Consider the following 22,282-nt stretch of genomic DNA (forward strand, 5'->3'; position numbering starts at 1 on the left):
GTCAGAACAACAGCCACAATAAACCATGACTGTCCTGTACTAGCTATCGAGGCACAGGGCAAGTGGAGACCCCTCAGAGGAATAAAGAGAGCTCCAGAGATAAGGGCAACAAATTCCAAAGGAATTTGATCCAAAAATGTTGATCAAACACCCCAGGACTAAGGGCAACAGGGCATTCCTAGAAAAGTACAATTTAAAAAAAAAAATGACTCTAAGATATGGACTGGGACACCTCCCAGGTGTCCCAGTCCATATATATATATATAGTATGTATGTATGTATGTATGTATATATGTATGTATGTATTTTTTTTAATGTAAAAATCACCTTTGGATTGTAGGTCACTCAAATAATAGGTAGCAGGGAAGATTTGAACCATGAATTGTAGTTCCCCAGATACTTCCTTAGAGCATGTTGAGATTTACCCTGGGTCTAGGGGGAACAGATAGACCTTGAAGAAAATGAGGGTGTGTTTTCAATGGACATTTAGTATCCTTGGTCACCAAAGGACAAATTCCTTACTAGTAAGTGAAGCTCTTTTCTGAAGGTGGAGTGTGGGAATAGAGGTTGGGGTTGCATGGGTGGTGGGGTGGGGATGGGGTTAGAAGATAATCAGTCGGTCAGTTTCCTATGGAGTCAGACAGGTATCTCTACTCCAAATGTCATGGTTCCGTTTTTTTTTTTTCTTTCAGTTTAAAGTCTAAGAAATTTTGTGAAACAATGAGTTCAAGAGACCATATAAAGAAATTTCATAATTTGATTTTTCAACAATAGTAGCCCTGTGTCAACAGGAAATAAGAGAGTCTTAAAGGCTGTCATTTAACCTAAGTGGTTCAAAAGCTCTCAGATATTGAGATATTTTCATTTTGTTTCTGTAAGCGCTTGTTGCGTTCATTAGAATATATCCATTCTAGGGTTAAATTAGCCATCATCACTGCCATAACATTCATAGGCAGCAGCTACATGGACTCCCGAGGCAGTACTTCAACACAATCACAGGTGATAGCTTAGTTAATTGTGTTGCCATTTGCATGCGGTGGATTACCAGTGTCCTCTTTCCAAATAGCAAGGTGCTTATTAGCAATGTATTTTAAAACCCAAGGGGCTAACCAAACCAATCCCCACATCCCATGTTTGTCATTTAATTTTCTGGGGTCACCCTACTTTCAAGTAACCTGTGTAATAGAATATGAAAATAGAAATGGAGCTCTTTATGAGTTATTGACATTTTGAGGGAGAATTTTAATTCCCATTTTGTGAAGAAAGCCTAGTTTTATAACATCCTAATCAGGGCAGCTATATGTCATATTCATACCATAATTTCAGTTTTTCAGGCCTAGCTCCCAGCCAGGAATGGATCCCAGGCTTCAGTGGCAGTGCTGATTGTCAGCCACTAGACCACCATGAATTGGTGTCTCATGAAGCCGCAGCAGGAACTTCTTTGACGCTCAGGCAATCAAGAAGCAGATTTTCTTTGAGAAAGAAAAAGATTATTGAGGAGAAAAGGAACAGAAATAAAGTGGGACTCCCAGGCCAGTGGAACCAGGCCAGGGAGGGGCTAGGGAGCCAAAGTTGAGTGTACCTCAGGGAATATACACCTTTTCCCCCTAGTTATTCTAAAGATCCACCAGTCTTTCTCTGATTGGTTAGTTTTCCATGGTCTCATTCATTTCCTAAATGCCTCTGTGTCCCAGTCCATATCTTAGAGTCTTTTTTTTTTAAATTGTACTTTTCTAGGAATGCCCTGTTGCCCTTAGTCCTGGGGTGTTTGATCAACATTTTTGGATCAAATTCCTTTGGAATTTGTTGCCCTTATCTCTGGAGCTCTCTTTATTCCTCTGAGGGGTCTCCACTTGCCCTGTGCCTCGATAGCTAGTACAGGACAGTCATGGTTTATTGTGGCTGTTGTTCTGACTTGATTATTAATTGTTGCTCTTTTTATTCTCAAGTATCTTGGCCTACTCTGACCAGACAGATTTAAAACTTCCAATGAACAGATTTAGTTTAATATAAACTTTTAGTAAGAATCCTGAACATTTAGAGAAAGTAAATTATACTCTAATCATGATATTTTAATATTAGCAAAAATATTTGAGTAAAATTAAATGGAACACAGGCCTCAGTGCTGGCATGGGGGTTAAAGTTTCAGCACTATCAAGCTATCATGAGTCAGTACAGTGTGAGTTAAATCCCCAGTTAGCACACCCTCATGGAGAAGCAAACTTCTCCTGTCTCCCCGATTCTTGTATACATAAATAAAAATAAATCTTAAAATATAATTAAATGGAAAAATAATCTTAATTTGTAGGTTGTCTCTTTACTTACCTGAGTACCAATATACTTATTGCCAGATGAATTTTTTTCTCTCAAATTAAATCATTTGATCATTCAGGTATTTATTGGACATCCTCTAGGTGTCAGGTATGTGCTGCTGGGAATACTGAATGGTGGAAATACCTTATGCTTAGGTGGTTAATCAGAGAGTAGCTGATCTAAATCTTATATTCAGGTGTTTAAGTATTTATTTTTAAGTTTATTTAGGGCTGTCCCTGGTGGCACAACAAGTTAAAGCGCAGCACTATGAAGCTCGCTGTAGCCGCTTCACTGGAGTTCCATCGTGACCCAGGAGGTGACCCACATGGTGTGGCAGACCTCTCCTGACACACCCCCTGCTCCCCTCAACAGTGTACTTTGTCAACCTGCCTGTTCTGCTCCCCGCTCTGCCTCTGGTGAATCCTCTCACTACTCTTCCACCTCTGGCCTATACCCCAGTTCCTATGCATTAATAGATAAATCTTTTTAAAAAAGAGCTGGGTTGTAGGCCAAAGGCACGGTGAGTGGGGAGGGGTTAGAAGCCCCAGAGACAGAATGTGGAGCAGAATAGGCAGATCTACTGAAATACACTGCTGAGGGTGTTACAGGGTAAGGAGAGGGACACCCCTGAACCCCCAAACCTGCTCGCCATCTGCTGCATCAAGACAAGACATAGAAGACCTTTAATGGAAAGGAACTTTAATACAATTAGTGTGTATACAGGAAAGACAAAGAATATAGTATCTAAATCAAATACCCGACGTTATCCCTCCCCTCGTGGGTAAAAGTTTACACACAAGGGATTGGCCCAAAGCAAGGCTTGAAAGCTCACCACCAGTCTAAAGCAGCTTCTGGAAGGGACCCAGAAATCACTAGACAAGTCTGGGAGAAAAATCAAAATCAAGATAAACACTGCCGTAGTCAACCTCCTCATGGGTCTCTCACCCAGTCCAGGACCAAGAAACAAGCACAGTTTCTTCACATACCTCTCTGCTCCGAATGCCTCCCTCAGGTCATCGTCTGGCCCCCTATCCTGCTTCCATCCTATTTAGTCACCTCTCCAGATGTTCCCCTCCACGCTAAGATCCACCCTTTTTCTAGGTGGGTAGGGAACCTGGAAATCCTTTTCCTGGGGGCCATCATGATACAAAGGGAGTAGCAGGTAAGACAGGAAAGGTCTGCTGTGCCATGTGGATCAACTCCCTGGTTGGGGATCAAACTTGTGCTGAAGGGACTGTGTATAGCTTCAAAGTGCTTAGATTTAACCCTTTCCCCCAGTAGGGCGGCCCCGTGTAAATATCTAAATTCTTAAGTCTCACTTGTCCTGAAATCTGAGGAAACAAATCCTTGTGTTAAGAGAGGTGGTACATGCAAATATATCTTAGAGGTGTAGTCCTAAAAACACGAGTAAGCCTTGGGGAGGCAAACAATGTGGGAGAAGCTAAGAAAAGATGTCTAGATGGATCAAGCAACTCATGTAAAATAATGGAATGACACAGTAAGGAGTGGTATGGCAGGCTAGAAAGTGACTAGATGATTAATAATGTTGAAACATTAAAATTGACTTTAAAATTGCAGAATCATGTGTGAATATAAGTTTGTAATCTGCTGGTTATGGGGAAACATTGAAGAGTTTTAAACCAGGGAGTAATGTGAACATATTTTATGTGTCAGAATAGATGTAGATTCTTCAGTAGATTGTTAGATTTTTTTCATGGGAGTTGAATTCATCCATCCCTATGTCCGACCAATACCCAACCCTATATAGTTTTGTTGAAGCAAGTCTCAGACATCCTATCTTTATATTATGGTAGCCCTAAAAAGTGATTACTTTTAAACGTAATTTCAATAACATTCACATAAACAAATTCATAATATCACGTATTTGGTTAGTGTACACTTCACTAGTATTTTCCAGTTGTCTTGTTTGTTGGCTTTCTCAATAGCTGATTTGTTCAAATTAGAATCCCCAGAGATTCTTCTATAGGAGATATTTGTGTTTTTTTTTCTCTTTAATGCAGTTTGGATTTTATATGTGTTTTAGAGATGCTAGAGATTTAATTGTACTTGTAACAAGATAAGAAGTGAAGATAGAAGAAATGAAAAAAGCAAGTCTAGGTGACTAAGGACCAGATGACAAGAGAATGATAGGGGCATTAGTGCATAATGACATGCCTCTAGGAGAGGAGAATGGCATGTATTTCTTATGTTTTCTAGTTTGTTTATTTTTCTCCAAATAGAAAGATAAAGGGAGAGAATTATTCTTCCCTCATAAATAAGAATGAAAGAAATAATGGACTGTTGTAGGTGAATTTGTGGTAGAACAAAGGGCAGTTTATCTTCTATAAAGTAAGAGGTAACTGGGGTGGAGGATGTTGGCGAAGAGTATAACCTCTGAAGAATGAGAAAGGAAGTTGTTATGTAAAGGCGTGTTTTTATAGGAACCATATACATTCAGTATGAGAGAAAATCAAGTGTTATGAGAGATAGAAGGAACAACTGAAAACAATAGTATTTACAGCTGAACTCTTTATTGCTAGCTAAGTAGTTTACTTACTGTATGTATTACAGCATCATGGAGTCATCCTTTACTGACACCCAGTCTAGCAAGGATTCTGCAGAATTTCTGCTTGAAGCAAAACAAGTGTCCTGTTTGGTCTTTCAGGATATTTCCAAAATAGGCTTACTGGTTTACTTTATAATGAACCAACAAGAAACTGTTAACCCAGTGTTATTTCATTTCTGCTGGAGACCTTCAATATTGGTATTTTCAAATAGTGATAGGTTTCTAAACTCTTGGAAGTCTCTTAACCATCTTAAGGATGTCAAATACTAATTTCAAACCAGGAAAGTTGGTAGACCTTTTGCCTAATATAGTTGGGAATGAACACTTGAATCTTTTATAATTTCTGGAGTTGGCTGAAATCTGAGAAAGGAGTTAACTATTCAGAAAATAGAAGTAGTTCTATGTATAAAAATACTTAGATTTTTATTTGAAATAATTTTTATTTGAAAAATTTTATTTATAAAGGTAAGTTGAAAGAAAGGAATAAATAAAACAAAGTTAACTTTTATGGTTTTTCTAAATTACCAATTGGTAACATTTTATCATAACGTCTCTGTCATTTTATAATATATATGCAGCTGTACACATTTTCCTAGTCAGTTTTATCTTTGTAATAATAAAATATTTTTAAAGTGTTAATCTACATAGTTGAAGATATATTTAGAGATTACCCTTTGCCTTTTCTGCAAAACCCTATTGCCAGCCTCTCCATTTCAATTCTGAAAATCTGTTAGTCCACATCCATATATTTCACACTACGCTCAGATGTAATTTTCAGTCTTCCTGCCTCTCTTCCTGTGGAACCTCAACCCATCCCACACCAGAGCCCCAATGAAAGCTTCATTACATTTTTGTGCTAGAACTTTAGCTATATAAGAACTGAAAAAAATACTTTAACCTGTGGAGCCAGCAGGGAGAGCCTCACACTCCAGTTCTAAATAAATAAAAATATATCTTTTTAAAAAATTAAAAAGGGGCCCCTTCCTGGTGGCGTAGTGGGTTAAAGCACAGCACTATGAAACGACCGCAGCCACTACAGCATGAGTTTGATACCCAGCCAGGGAAGTGACCCATGTGGTGTGGCAGACCTCTCCTGTCTACCTGCTGCTCCCCTCTGCAGTGTATTTCAATACATCTGTCTGTTCTGCTCTGTCTCTGGTGGGTCCTTTCACCCCCACATCTCTGACCTGTACTCAGTTCTGTATGCATAAATAAATCTTTAAAAAATTTAAAAAAGAAAGATTATGGACTAATCTCCTAAGCACTGTTTAGAAAACTCCTGTAGCAACACATTGGTACTTGCTACTAAAAACATTTTTCTACATAATCCATAATAGGTTATTGTAGGACTACTAGTGTTTCTTAATAGTTTTGTAAGCACTTTCATATATCTTCCCTCAGCCTTATGAAGAAGGTAATGCAGGTATTAGATTTGAAAACTCAGCCTTGCCAAGATTTGCATTGCTGGGCATTTTTAAAACCCTCAATTGAAATAATAGTTACTTGTCTGTTGTCTTAATGCCTGAGCTAGTTAGTATCAAAGCTCCAGGAGAATAAGACCTTTCATCACTTGGTTTGCTGCTGGATCACTAATTCCTGGGACATTGCCTGGTGCATAGTAAGCTGATTATATAGTTAAATGAATGATCTGAACAAACATTAGGGCTTTGAACTGGATGATCCTCTAGGTATCTTTAATTCTAAAGTTCTAAGTTTGCCACTAGGAGGGAAAACATTAAGAGTCAAGGATGAAATAGACAGGCTCACACATTTGGATTTTTTGGGTTGTTTTTAGTAATAATACAAATTATGAACAGTACTAATACTGCTTGTAAGAAAATAACCTGCTAATAATTTAGAATAAATTAAGGTAACTAGCTCTTAATGGTGCTTCTTATTTCCTTTCTTTTCTTGAATTCCATGGGAATAATATATACCATGTGAATAATCATATGTACCAGCAATAAACAGCAGGTAGGAAAAGAGGCTAAAATATATTGAAAGAGTCAGTGTTTGGCTGGGGGGAAATGAAATGAAGAGACTTATTCTCTCTCTCTTAGTATTTATTTATGCATACAGAACAGGGCTACAGGCCAGAGGTACAGGGACAGTGAGAGGATTCACCAATGACAAAGTTGGGAGCAGAACAGGCAGATTGAGGAAGTACATTGCTGAGGAGAGTAGCAGGCACGACAGGCTAAACAGGGCGGTCTGCTAGACAGGAGAGGTCTCCATGCCATGTGGGTCCCCTCCAAGGCCAGGGATAGAATTCATGCTGAAGCAAGCAGCTGCGGCTCGCTTCATTCACAGTGCCGTGCTTTGATCTGTTGCGCCACCAGGGAGGGCCCCCCCTCTTTTTTTTATTATTTCGTGTATCATACTGCTGTTAAAGCAGAGTTGCCTATCACCAGTGATTAACTCTGGCTACCATGTCTTTTTCCTGAGAACTTTTACTAAGTGCCTCAGTCTTTTGTTTTAATCAGCCTTGAGACTTGTTCTCCAGACTTGTTCTCCAGAATTGTCTTAAAAACAAGTAGATGGCCCATATGAAATTGTCCTTCTGTGTCTGCTGAAATAGTGTTGAGTACACAGTATATCATGGAAAAGCAAACCACACATTTAAACCAGTGACCCCAGTCCATTTTGGATGACTTCCTTGTTTCATTTAAAGTTAGTTCTCTTAAAACTGATGGAGGGACAGGAAAAGAATATTGGGGGAAGTCTAAAGGAGGAGTGCTTTGAGGAATTAAAGATAATGTATTAACCTTCTGGAGGTGTTTAGACATGACTTTATAAGGCCGTGTTGCAGGGTGTTTTATTCTCTCTGGTAGTGAACACTAAATTTGAAGTGTATTGCTAATTTTTTTTCTTCTCCGTGGCCCCAAGTTATACTGGAACAGGAAGTATATTTGCCTTCTATACTTGTTAAAGTACCTTCTGTACTTTGGTCATTTATTTAAAGTTGACATAGGGTCAGACCTCTCCTGTCTCAATAAATCTATCATGCTCTCAAAAAAAAAAAAAAAGGTTAAATAAACTACTTGATATACGGAGAGGCTATATGCAAAACATCCCTATAAAGGTACTTGTGATAAATATAGTCAAAATTTGGAAAAACTCTCTGGAAGAATTGATATCTTTCCTCTCTTACAACTTAAATCTGAGACAGTTTTTTTATTGTGTACAGGGCAGTGTCACAGTTCTCATACAGGCTCTGGTTGACACATAAGACTAGGAGGCTTTCAGATTTACAATTTTAACTCACCCTTCATTGAACTTCCTTGAGAAGTTTCTTAGGGAGTGGGTGTTTTACCCATGTTTCAATTATAAAATGATAATTTATTATCTTAACTAGAAATATAGATATTAACCTGTTCCATTCTTACAGGCATGGAAAATAAGTCTCCAGATTTATTATGCTTACATGAAAAGATTTTATTATTGTGACTCTAAAATATCCTCAGATTTAGTCTAACATCCTGTCCAGAGCCAGTAAAAACACTGACTCTCCAATTTGTGAATATATTTCTCCATTTATTTATATTTGAAGTTTTTTGAATTCCAGTGCCTTGAAATGCTTTTGAGTTTTGTCCAATTTTACACATTTTTGTGAATAACTATCATGGATCTTTCCATGTATCCATAACTGGAATGCCTCCTGAACTACTTTTACCCTGATTATAGCTTTACATTTCTGTATTTTATATTCTTCTTCTTTTTTAAATATTTATTTATTTATACAGACAGAACTGGGGTACAGGCCAGAGGTGCAGGGTGGTGAGAGGATTCACCAGAGATAGGTTAGGGAGGAGGACTGACAAAGTACACTGCTGAGGAGAGCAGCGGGTGAGACAGAAGAGGTCTGCCATGCCATGTGGGTCACCTTCCTGGCCAGGGATCAAACTCATGTTGAAGCAGCTACAGCTGGCTTGTTAGTGCTGCACTTTAACCTGTTGCACCACCAGGGAGGGCCCTATTTTCTTCTTTCTTAAGAAAAAAATTTCTTCTAAAATATTAGTTAGGTATGATTGTGCTCTCCTCTAGCTTCAATACCTTGTAGAAATTCAACTCCAGTAGAGAAGAAAACTGCAGTCCCTTTGTAACTTTTACTTCATGCTTCTCTTTTAAGGGTCTCCAACTGCATTCCTTGATGAGAAAATGGGTTATCAAGGATATCAGAACAACCAGAGCTGGCCAGAAAATACAAACTTATGCTTTGAACCTGAGCAAGTGGTAAATCCTATCCAGAATGGTAAGTACAGATTTTCTGTGACTGCTGTATGTGAACATGAACATAAATATGAAAAAACTACAACTACCCCTCAGCAAAAGTATTTTAGCCTAAATATAACCTGTGACCTAGAACAAAGGTATAATTACGTTCCTAAACATTTATTTGACCCTTTCCTCACTTTAATCCCTTTTGAGGCCCTTGGCCCTCTAGTTCGTTTGCTTCAAACCAGTTTTGAGTATATTAACTGAAACTCACATACATTGAAGATTAAATGATCAGTAGTACCTTCATCTTAATTCTTCAAAAAGGAGTTATTATTAGTTAAATAAATAATAATTTAGAGCCTCCCTGGTGGTGCAGGGGTTTAAGTCTTATTTCCAGTTCCTGTGACTTGAGTTCAATCCCTGACCAGGGAGGTAACCCACATGGTGCAGCAGACCTCTCCTATCTGGCCCATTGCTCCCCTCAGTTGTGTATTTCAGTAGTTCCCCCTGTTCTGCTCCCCACTCTGTGATGAATCCTCATACTCCCTGCATCTGTGTTCTACACTTCAGTTCTTGCATGCATAAATAAATCTTTAAAAAGATAATAATTTAATAATTATTATATCAGTTGAATTATAAAGTATAAGATTAGATGAGATGACTAAAGGAGAGAATATAAATAGAGAAAAGGTTTTTCCTCTTACCCCCAATCACTCAGTTTTTCTTTCTATTTTTCAATATTTATCAACTGAAGACCTTCCTTGACTTGAACTAAAATATACCCAGAGCTCTGGTTAATACCACAACTCTAAACTTCTATATTTTTACTGCCATGTCATAGATATCCAGTAAAAAAGTAATGAACTTTGGGGCCTTCCCTGGTGGCACGACAAGTTAAAGTGCAGCACTATGGAGCTGTCTGCAGCCACTGCTGCATGGGTTTGATTCCCAGCCAGAGGGGTGACCCACATGGTGTGGCAGACCTCTCCTGGCCCGCCCGTTGCTCCCCATAGCAGTATATTTCACTGCATCTGCCTGTTCTCCCCACTCTGTCTCTGATGAGTCCTATCACCCTTCCCATCTCCCCTCTCTGGCCTGTGTCCCTACCAGTTCTTATATGCATAAATAGATAAATCTTAAAAAAAAAAAAAAAGTAATGAACTTTGTAGAAACCATCCATTTTTACATGTGGTTTAGCAATCTCCCAACCTATGTGTAAATATTATAGCTAAGATTTTATTGATGTTTTAAGCATCCTGTTCTCCTTCAGTGGAAATGCACTAAGCAAAGCAAGCAGCAGCTACCCCAAACCAAGTTAAGACTTGGGAGAATGAGTGTTTATCATCTCTCTCATATTTTAGATCTCTTGCTGTTCTGAAGATGCAGCATAAAGACCCTGTCATCCCCCCAACAGTTTCTCGTTTTGTTTTCTGCTTGATAACATACCTCTCAGTGCAGTGGTCTCCCTTAATTCTGAAATCTCTTACTAGAAGTTGGTACAGTTGCATCAGAGCCTCAGCATAAACATTCTCTAAAGACTTGTGCTTTATTATAGCTGCTTCTGACAAAGTGCCTTAGTGAATTAGTCATAGCATCACCAAGGAACTAGTTAGAAATACAGGGCATTACGGGATCCTTCAGGGAGCTCAGGCATCTGTTTTTACAAGCCTTCAAGATAATGCATATATATGCTAAATTTTGAGGAGCTTTCCTTAGCAGAATTATCACTAGACTTACTTACATTGCTCTTTTTTCATGTGAGAAGGGAAAGGGCTTACCTGATATTTTCAGTCTCTTTATTCATGCCATCTCATGAGTCTGGAGTTTATTTACTTTTCAACGTATTAGCTGTTCATCATGCCCCATACAGACAGATTTTAAAGTGCGGTTTTTTCCCCAGGACGTACATATAAGGTGAAAATATCTTCATTTCACTTGTTTTTCTTTTCTTTTTTTTTCTTTTTTAAGATTTATTTATTTATTCATACAGAACTGGGGTACAGGCCAGAGATGCGGAGGGTGAGAGGATTCACCAGGAACAGAGTGGGGAGCAGAACAGGCAGATCATCTACGAAGTACACTGCTGAGGGGAGCAGCGGGCCGGTCAGGAGAGGTCTGCCCCGCCATGTGGATCTCCTCCCCGGCAGGCGGATCGAACTCATGCGGAAGTGTCTTAAGCTTCTTAGTGCAGTGCTTTAACCTGCTGCGCCACTAAGGAGGACCCTCACTTGTTTTTCTTTCTTTCTTTATTTTTTTAAAAGATTTATTTATTTATGTATACAGAACTGGGGTACAGGCCAGAGGTACAGGGGCGGCGAGAGGCTTCACCAGAGACAGAGTAGGGAGCAGAACAGGCAGATCGATGAAGTACACTGCTGAGGGGAGCAGCGGGCGGGTCAGGAGAGGTCTGCCACGCCATGTGGGCTCCTCCAGGGCAGGCGGGAATCAAACTCATGCGGAAGTGGCTTTAGCTTCTCAGTCCTGTGCTTTAACCCGCTGCGCCACCAGGGAGGGCCTTGTTTTTCTTTTTAAAGTAACCTAAAATGAATGTAAATATACATTGAAAGTTAAATTCTTTCTGTATTTTGTACCTCTTAGTATATTTTAGAATTGAACATTGGTTCTTTTAGTTTTTATATACTTGCTGGGTTTTTGATTTAAATAATCAAATTTTGGAGACTATAAGATTACATATAATAACTCATAAGTAGTTCAAAGTAGTAGCTTAGATTTTAACTTACAGGGCCCTCTCCTGTGGCACAAAGGGTTAAAGTGCAGCACTATAAAGCTAGCTGCTGCAGCATGAGTTCAACCTGTGGCCAGGAGGTGACCCACATAGCGCAGCAGACCACAGACCTCTCCCGTCTCACATGCTGCTCCCCTCAGCAGTGTACATCCTCAATCTGCCTGTTCTGCTCTCCACTCTGTCTCTGGTGACACGGTCACTCCCTCACACCTCTGGCCTATACCCCAGTTCTGTATGCATAAATAGATAATTTTTTTTTTTTTTAAAGATTTATTTATTTATTGGTACAGAACTGGGGTACAGGCCAGAGATGGAGAGGGTGAGAGGATTCACCAGAGACAGAGTGGGGAGCAGAACAGGCAGATCGACGAAGTACACTGCTGAGGGGAGCAGCGGGCGGGTCAGGAGAGGTCTGCCACGCCATGTGGTCACCTCCGGGGCAGGCGGGAATCGAACTCATGCGGAAGTGGCCTTAGCTTCTTAGTGTTGTGCTTTAACCCGCTGCGCCACCAGGGAGGGCCAAAATAGATAAATTTTTTAAAAAAGAATTTTAACTTACATAAAGAAAAGGAATTTTGACTTACAGGAAATGAATTAGTGAATATTTATGGATTCTGTGCCATGTCTAGGCACATATTATCTCATATTACTAACCAATATTTATTATAGAATAATAAGGAATGTTAATCTTTCTAGTTGTAATCACTGGGAATGAGTTTTGAATTCATTCTTTTTCCAGATCCTCTTAAGATGCTCTTTGATGATGGCCTGTCAGAGTTCCTCTTCCTTCCAGGTGGAACAACCAATGCTTCAACATTTTCAGAACAAAATGATGCCCTGCAAAACACTTATGGTATGACTTCTCTATCTGGATTTATTATTTAAATCAAAACAATTAATGTGGCCTTTTGTCTATCACCACTGAAGTTTAGTAACTAGATAAAGTCATGGTTAGGGTCTTTGGCTATGACATGGCCCTGGCTAGATTAGTTTAAGAGAGAGAATTCACAGTTAGGGCTGCTCAAGGACTCTTTTGAGATTTTGAATCCTATATTTTAGCCCCAGATTCTGTCTCTACAGTTTACTAGTTAATGCCATGGGCAAGTTATATATCCTCCTTATACCTTGCTTATCCATAAAATGGGTCCAACACAGTGGTGATTAAATAAAGTTACATAAAAGCATAATTTCTGATCGCTAGTAAACATTTTAAACAGATGTTAATTATCAGTAAATGGTATTCTCACTTTTTTTTTTAAATGATTTGTTTATTTATGCAGTATTTATGCATACAGAACTAGGGTATAAACCAGAGGTGCAGGACAGTGAGAGGATTCACCAGAGACAGTAGGAAGCAGAACAGACTGACTAAGGAAGCACACTGATGAGGGGAGCAGCGGGCGGTGAGGTCAGGAGATTTCTGCCACACCTTGTGGCCACTTCCGGAGCCAAGGATCAAACTCATGCTGAAGTGGCTTTAGCTTTTTAGTGCTGCGTTTACCCACTGCGCCACCGCGGGGTGGGGGGGTGGGGGGGGCCCCTCTCACTCTTGGTTTTACAAAACTTTAAATATGAATGTGGCCAGGGTACTATGGGGGAGGCAAACCTTAATTTCTAACCATCTTAGGTTTTCATCTGGGACTTGTTAACAAGAAGTTACATTAATAAGAGAAAAGTTTCTTGATGTACATAGTATGCATCCATGTAGAAGAGTAGTGAAAGTGTAGCTAAGAAATTTCAGCTAATGTGGCCCTCCCTGATGACACAACGCCTTAAAGCACAGCACTGTGGAGCTATCTGCAGCCACTGCAACAAGAGTTCGGTTCCTGGCCAGGGAAGTGACTCACATGCCATGGCAGACCTCTCCTGTCCCACTCACTGTTCCCCTCAGCAGTGTATTTCAGTCAAGCTGTCTACTGTGTTCCCCACTCTGTCTCTGGCCTCTACCCCAGTTCTGTCTGCATAGAATAAATAAAATTTTTAAAAAAGACCTTAAAGACAACCTGTTTCTTTTTCTCATCAAGTCTTAATTTCTCTAATAATTTTATTATTTGTTCAAATCCCATTTTTCCCTCTCAGTTAGGCAAGATATATTTGAATTAAACTAATCTTGTCCCAGACATACTCTTGTCCTGTTGATATTGTCATACTTTTCCTGTCCTCTTTATTCTCTATCCTTGAAATTGACTATTCTCTCCTCTTCCTGCTCTTTCCCCCCTCTGAAACCTTCTATAACTATTCTGGTCCACATGCCTGTTCTTAAACTCTTGAGAAGCTCAAACTATATAGTTTGCATTATTTCATATATGTCTATTTTGCTTCTCTAAGTGAATTGTGATGATCTTAAATGGCAAACACCATGTGATAGTAAATCTCCTCTTGTGTCTTTTACATTTGTGTAGTTCTTAATAATTTTGCATTTTCACTAACTTATCTTCAATGTTGAAAAAGGAGGTGTTAACCCTCATTTTACAATTGAGGACTTTAAGGTCACAATCCCTTACTGTACATATTCTATATATCATACTATATATACACTTTATATATCAATTATGATCTTGGAGCTACAGCTCAAGCTTTAGCATTTTCAGTTCTTATAATATACTGTAGAAGGTAATCAGTGTTAACTAATAATACTGTAGGGATATAGTGGTACTATGAGGCCATTAACAAATATCTAAAAGCAGTAGAATGTTAGCAGCTTTTCACTTGCAACTACCTTGCTTTGTTTTCCCTTGGTCTTTAGATTTATGCCCATATGGCAGTATATAAAAGCTGATTTAAATTTCTGATTTTTTTTTTTCCCCTCCAGTTTGAGCAGGTTTCAAAAACTTGTTTGTGTTTCAATATTAGGTCTATTTCCTTGTGATACCTTGGCTCCTGAGGGCTGGTCTGTGGAAGCCCCAAACACTCCACATTCAGCATCCCTCACTTCCCCAGAGGTCATTACCCAACCTCTGCAACCCACAGCAGGTAAATTCTATGAAGCCCTTTTTATCAGTTAATGGTCACAATATCAATAACTGATTTATCAGTTATCAGACTTATATTTCACAGCATATAACACTGTAGATAGAAATTTCACAACTATCATAAATGTTTATGAACTTATTAATTTCATAGCTGGAGGAATTAAGCTATAGTTGAAATATACCATTTGTAGTTAATAGGCCAAGAAAATGCCTTTTTAATTGAGTGCAGATGTAGAATTCTTTGGTTTTTCCTTTGAGGTCCACATATTTTCCTTCTGACACTAAAATTGTGTACCTGTATTTTTTGTTAAACCTTTTTTTCTATCTCTCCTTTATCCTTCTGCCACTACTGTTTGTTCTTCCAAAATCCTATTCTAAGCGTTGAAAACATTAGGTATGTTAATTTGAGAGCTTCTCAATTAAGGTTGCAAAATTCAGATACTCCTGAGCATTTAGAAAGTAAATTTTGGGTGTAAAACTATGAATATACAATGATGGGTCCTAAATATTCAAATTTATCTTCCCTAGTTGAGGAGGTAGAAATGGCATCAGCAGAAGAGAAGACTCCAGCAAAAACATTGGAAGCAACAATGGGACTAAAGGCTGTTGATATGACACCACCTGGTAATACATTGGTGGTACTGGCCAAAGATTTGGTACCAGCCACAGAAACAGGGGTGAAATTGACTAAAGACATGGAACCACTTACCAAATCAGATGTTGCATTAGCCAAGGACATGGAGTCATCCATTGAATCAAACATGACTCTAGTCAAGGACGTGACCCTACCCATAGAACAAGAGGAGGCTGCAGTTCAGGATATAATATTTCCCACAGAAAAAGATGTGTCATCAACCAAAGGCATGGGACTGCCCACAGAAATAGAGGTAACCCCAGCCAAGGATGTAGTACTATTCAAAGAAACAGAGAGGATACCACCTATACAAATGGATTTGGTTCCAGCTGAAGGCATGATACAACCCACAGATAAAGAGATTGTCCCAGCCATGGGTGTGTTATCACTCTCAGAAATAGAAGTGGCACTGGCTAAAGATTTATCACCCACTGAAAAATCCTCAGGCAAGGAGGCAGCCTTGTCTTCAGAAGCAGAGGTGGCTCTAACTGGGGATGTGGTGCTGTCTCCAGAAACCAAGATGGTCTTGATCAGTGATGTGGAATTACCCCTAGAAACAGAGGTAGCTCCAGTTAAGGACATGCCTCCATCTCCAGAAAAAGAAGTGATCCCAATCAAGGACATGGCTCCACCTCCAGAAACAGAAGTGATCCAAGTCAAGGACATGACTCCACCTCTTGAAATGACCCTGGGTAAGGATGTGGGTCTGTCCCCAGACACAGAGATAACCGTGGCCAAGGATGTTCATCTTCCTCCAAAAACAGAGGTAACCCGGGCTAAGGATGCCCCTCTGTCTCCTGGAACAGAGGTGAATCTGGACAACATTGTGACTGTAGCCAAGGACAATGCACAGCTCTCTGAAGCAGAGGTTGCATCAGTTCCAGTTAAGAATGTGGAGATTGCACAGAATGTGGAAGAAATAAATGAGGACTCCCAATTAGAATGTCTCCAGCATACAGGACAGTCAGCAGCATCTGCTCTTGTGATTTTACCAGGTATGGGCTTATACTTGAAGTGAGTATTTCTGTCTCCTAGGGTCTAGTCTCCTGGGGGGCAAGAGATGGAAGTCATGCCAAATAAAATAAAGATAGTTGCATTATACTTTGCAAGTCTATACACATATTTACTCTCAGACACCTGCTCCTCACCATTACCCTTCTGCAGTTTCTAATACCTTCTCCATCCTGCTGTTCTCTGCTGAACTTCCTATTTACTTAAAATCACAGCAATAAAAAAGATCATTCACAATGACCACTGTCCTGTCTACCTTGCTATTTCTGTCTGTAACCATAGATTCTGTTACTATAAGTAAACTTTGACTGGTCCTAATTAAATCCAACCTCCTATGTGGATTCAGTCCCATCTTCTTTTGTCTACTTTCTCTCCTTTCTTGCTTCTTACCAATAATTTTCCTTTTATCAAATCATTTCTACCAGCAGACTAGTTAGTATTTGTTATTTTTCCTACCCTACAAAAAATGACACTCCCAACTCTACTCTCCTTCCACTATTCAACTACCATTCCGTTTCTCTGCTGCCCTCATAGGGCATTCCTCAAAAACCAATTAGAAATTTCTAGAAGTTGGAGAAATGGCTATAAAAGGGCCCTCCCTGGTGGCGCAATGAATTAAAGCACAGCACTATGAAACTACCACAGTCACTATAGCACAAGTTCGCTCCCTGGCCAGGGAGGTGACCGACATGGTATGGCAGACCTCTCCTGACCCACTCACTGCTCCCCTCAGCAGGGTATTTTAGTTAGCTGTCTGTTGTGTTCCCTACTCTGTCTCTGGTTAATCATCTCACCTCCCCTCTCTTCCTACACCTCTGGCCTGTACCCCACTTCTGTATACAAAAATAAATATTAAGGGAAAAAAAAGCTATAATAATCCTTCTCTGAAACCTTTGTGGTTTTTCTGTTACTTTTAGAACCAGTCACAGCTGTGGGCCAAAAATACAACTTGCCAACATCCAAGGATTCTGTGTTAGAGAAGCCAGAGAAAGAGAAACCAGCCAATAGTCAACCTTCTGAACATTCTTCAGAGCCCTCTGGTAAGTAAGGAAAACAAAGTAGACTCTGATGCTCAGAGTGATGGGTTATTGGTGGTATATATTGCCCCTAGTTGTATGGTGTAAATCAGCAATATCTTTCATGAAGTCAATTGTCTTTCTTAGATTTTGTCTTATTTAAAAGAAAGTCAGCTTGTTACATATTTTTAAATAACTCAGAGACATCTAAATTTTAAACCATTTCAGCTATTCACTGTTATGTTCTGTATGGGCTTAGGCATATCATTGGACTTTGTCCTTTATCTCAGTTTATTCAGCTCTAAGATTAATAAATTGCCCAAACCTAGGCTTCTGTAAATTCTAACTACTTCACTATATTTCATGACTCACCAACATCTGCACCATCTGGGAGCCTTTTTGTTGTGCAGAATCTTGGATTCCACTTCAGATGTTCACAATAATAATAAGCATTTTAAAAATTTCCCTAGGTAATTAAACTTTGAGAAACAATACTCCAAGATACTCTCTACTTAAAGTTTGGCTATTTTATGTATTTGTATGTTTTTGATGGTAGCAAGAAGCACATTTATATGATTATTTACTTAGTGATTCTCTGTTTACTTTTCTGTAACTGTGACTTCTAGAGCATAAACTGGACAACAGAGACCACGATATATTTCACTTAAATCGCTAGTTCTCTACATTGTCTAGGCCAGTTTGGAGCTAAATAAATGGTTGATGTTTTTAATGTTGTTTTAGTAACTCAACATATTAAAAGATTTATCAAATCTCATGCTAAAGCACAATAGGTATTTAAATCTATTTTCTTGTTCTTTTATATTATATCCTGGATGGCAAGAAAAATTCACAGGCATGAACTCTGAAACCAAAAATCTATATTAAAATTGAATGAAATAGTAGATTAATTGCCAACTTTCAAATGTTATAAAATCTATGGAGAACTCAAAATTGGATGATTTTTGAGAGCATAATTGACCTGAGGTTTAAGTACAGGCTAGGATTTGCAGGACATTAGAGGAGTAAAAATAAGAACAAAAGGTACTTTTTAAGTATTTTAAAATATTTAATATTTTTTGAAGTCATTTCACTAGGTCAGACTGGACAAGAGCTGTCCTGGGCCTGCTGTTAGTGGGACTCTTTCAAGGATCTTGGATCCATAATGCAATGAGTTGGAAGCAAGAGGTTGAATCAATTGACTTCCTGAAAATTTTCCAGAGGGTTATCATCCTAATTTGTTTAGTTCATTACCATTTATATTTATCTGTCTTTTGGAAAAGTGCATTTTGAAGCAGAACATTGAAATCTGAAACATTTGTCTTTTAAAGTAGGATGCTCTGTTTCTGGAGTGATAAGGACTTTTCTCTGGCCAAAATATTAATCCAGTATTTTTTCTTTTTCTTTTTTCCCCCAGTAGTGTAAGTCTGGCACTTCTTGGTCTGTTTCCCTGAATCAATCTGGTCAGTTTGGCAAGAAATTAGTATAGTATTAGTGTCAGACTTTTAGAATAATAAACTCAAAAACATATATATTTCACTCAGCTATGTAGTAAATATCACCAAGAACTGGTGATATTTATATCACCAGAACTGGAAATTTATATCTCTTAAAAATAATGACAAATATAACTAAGTATCAGATGAGGTATATAGGCATTAATTATAGAAGTTAGAAAATCTGTTTGAATTTCTTTACAAATATTTTGTAAATATGTATGAAAAAAGTCTGTACCTGATGATAACCTTTGTTAAATATTTGCTAATCCCGTTTAAGGGTGAGGTGTTTTGGAAAAAAGCTGTTTTCCTAAGTGACATAGTATGTGGGCTGGTGAAAATAGACTACTTAAATGATCACTAAATGAGTTTCTTTTTAAAGAAACAATAACGAAGAAGATATTTTTTGGGAATTTTAGCCAGCTTCATGTATTGCAGGTCCCCCTGCTACACAAGCCAAACAAGTATGCAGACCCAGTGACCGCAGGTCCTCTCGGCCTAGGCCTGCCAGGATCCGTCCTGAGCAGCTGGGAGGCTCTTCACGGAAGACTTTTGATCCTGGGCTGGGCTCCTGTTCTTTGTCTGAGTTAGGTTGGGTCTCTGGTTCATCTTCCTGTGGTGAGTCTGGAAACCAAAGGAAAACTATTCACGTTGACTCCCTTGAACCCCAGAGAGATCTTGGCAGGGAGACCTGGGATGTAGAAAGCATACCAGTGTTGATGAAGAAAAAAAAGAAGAAATCAAAACCAAAAAGGTATCCTCAACCCCCTTTTGGGGGATCTTGGGATAATGAAAATGCAGATAAGCCTCAAGGTCCTCTTTTTGTAACTGACATACAAAAATCAAATGTTCTTCCCAGCCACTCTACCACAATGGGCACAGAATGTGAACTGGTATCCAAAGAAATCTTGAAAAATGAATGTGAAATTGACTCTAGAGCAGCCAAACTTGTAGCCGATAATTTTACTTCAGACAGTCTCAGTATTCCTTTGTGTCCTTTGGAAGAACTCCCTAAAATTGCGATAAATTCTCAATCCAATCTGTGGGTAGAGGCCGAAGTCAAAAGTAACAAGTCAGTTCCACAGAACCTAGACAAGAAATCCTTACAGCAAGATGAATGCAAACTACAACCAGCCCCTCACCTGCAGACTCTGGATAAAAACACAACAGTAGACTCTCTCAATCTGAAAGGCACCCTGATGGAAGTTTCTGCAGGCAAAGTAGGAAATCCTTTGGAGATCAGACACAAAGAGGATTGCTCTTCTATCTTGGACCAAGAAACTACAGCAGGAGTTTCAAAACCCACAGCAGCAAAAGAACTGCCTAATTTGATACCCACTTTGACAGCAAGCAATCCATTAGACGGAAGTCTAAAAGAAGGGAATGATGAGAATAAAATGACTAAACTGCCGAATAACAAACAGAAAGAGTTTTCCAAAGGAGCTGAAGAGGTTAAAGAATTAAAAAAGAAAGTTTTTCCTAAACAAAACCAAGAAGTGAGCGTTTTTGCTTCTGAACAACAAGACAAGGTGTTTATTCAGGTCCCCGAGTTAGGAAATGAAACTTTTAAGAGAATGACAGGTGATGGCAAGAGCAAGAAAAGTAGAGGAAGTGCTGGGAAAGTGAGGGCAAGTTCTGGAAAAGGAAGAGCAAGGTCTGAGCTGCCATTTCTTTTGGACAGCCAGAAAGATGGCAACGTTGTTTTTGTGCCAAGTGAATCAGCCCCTAAAAATGAAACAATGGTCACTGAGGGTAAAAGTGAGGTACTGGGGCAAGCTTCTTCAAGGCAACCAGAGGCTACGCCTGATCTTAATGAGGCAGTGGTAATAGGGGAGCCTAAGGAAATAACTGACCCTGGAGTGTCAGGCACCTTGCAAGTATTGATTCCCATGGAAAGTGGGTCAGGCATGACTAAGACTTCTGGTGCTAACACAAAAGGAAGAATAGTAGCCAGAGATACAGGGATTGGTAACCAGAGCAAGGAAGGGAAGGTGCTTTCGATGGATCATGAGGCAGCTCACTGGATTTCTGAGAAGCCTAAAAAAGGCAAAAACAAAACATTTAAAAACAATTATTCCACACAGCAGGAGAGACTGGAGAGCAAGGAAGAAACCCTTAATCCACCTATTCTAGGGAAGGATGGAGATGCCGGTAGTATTCCCCATCAAAACAAGGAATTAGGACTCACTTTTCCCATAAATCATAACCCTTTGTTCTCACATATGTCAGATATACCCACAGTAGAAGTAGTTGAGCAAAAGGGTAGAAGTACTGAGATTAATTCTTTTGAGCTTGGGGCTCTTAGTGAGAACAAAACAATCACAGTCAAGGATTCTGCTATTACTGAAACAGCTACCAAGGTGACAGATGTGAGCTGCCAAGAACAAATCCGGGGAGTAGGATTTGTTCCTTCAGTACTGTCTGAGGAGAATAAAGCAGATGTAGCCAAGGGACATAGTGCAGTGACTGCCAAACAAAATAAAAGGAGTAATGATGGAAAAAATAAAAGGGTTAAAAATAGTTTTCCTGAGAAGAACATCCTAGAGAATAAGATGGATGCAACAAAAATACATGTTCCTATGGAAACCACAGGGGACCACAAAATTGAAGCAATGGGCTATATGGATGAAAATAGTAATATTACGTTTACTTGCCCAAGAACACTACCAAGGGTGATGGGTAAAACAGCCCCTCTGGAGACTCTGGAATCAGCAGCTTGTGAAAAACTGCCTGCTCCAGTAAAGGAAATTTATTCCTTTCCAGATACCTTGACAGAAAGTAGGGAAAAGACAGATCTGGCCCAAATTTCCAAATTATCAGTGGTAGACAATTATAGCAATGCGGGAAACCCAGACCAAGAAAGACCCAGTACTCCTATTGCTATTATGCCCTCTATAAGCACAGGAATTGACCCAAGTTTTACAGCAGCCATAGAAACAGTTAACAGTCATAGCGATAACTACCTTAAGAATAAAGGTGAGCTTGCTGATCCCAAGAAAAATGAAGCAAGGATAGATGGAGGAAATGTGAGTGGAGAATCTGAGTCAGTGCCCATTGGTGCTTGTAAACATTCAATAGAGAAAATCACAGAGCTAAATAAGGGGCATATTTTTTCTGGAGTGCCAATAGAAGACCAAAGTCTGCCAGGTGGGGTCAGAGACCTAGAACTATATGCAGATAGGACTAATTTTCCAATATATCCAGTAAACAAAAAGAAAGAATCTAAAGAAAGGTCTGCTCTAGTTCAAATTTCTGACTTACAGGGAGACAGGGCACAAAAGTCTAGTTTCTGTAAGGACCAAAATGCTGAAGA

At 39.2% G+C, this 22,282-nt stretch overlaps 1 protein-coding gene across 7 annotated transcripts in view; it reads left to right on the forward strand.

The window, feature by feature from the left end:
* The window catches only part of MAP4 (microtubule-associated protein 4), a 160,215-nt gene that overhangs the window by 97,971 nt on the left and 39,962 nt on the right, over positions 1 to 22,282 (forward strand). For all 7 annotated transcript variants that reach the window (XM_012735312.1, XM_012735314.1, XM_012735311.1 and 4 more), the window contains exons 4-8: positions 9,009 to 9,131; positions 12,583 to 12,696; positions 14,697 to 14,816; positions 15,344 to 16,444; positions 17,378 to 17,500. In XM_012735312.1, coding sequence (XP_012590766.1) covers positions 9,009 to 9,131; positions 12,583 to 12,696; positions 14,697 to 14,816; positions 15,344 to 16,444; positions 17,378 to 17,500 — 1,581 coding nt within the window. The remainder of the gene's footprint in view (positions 1 to 9,008; positions 9,132 to 12,582; positions 12,697 to 14,696; positions 14,817 to 15,343; positions 16,445 to 17,377; positions 17,501 to 22,282) is intronic.

The sequence above is a fragment of the Condylura cristata genome, unplaced genomic scaffold (assembly GCF_000260355.1).
Source record: "Condylura cristata isolate star-nosed mole 26May11 unplaced genomic scaffold, ConCri1.0 scaffold00004, whole genome shotgun sequence".
In the NCBI taxonomy this organism is placed as follows: domain Eukaryota; kingdom Metazoa; phylum Chordata; class Mammalia; order Eulipotyphla; family Talpidae; genus Condylura; species Condylura cristata.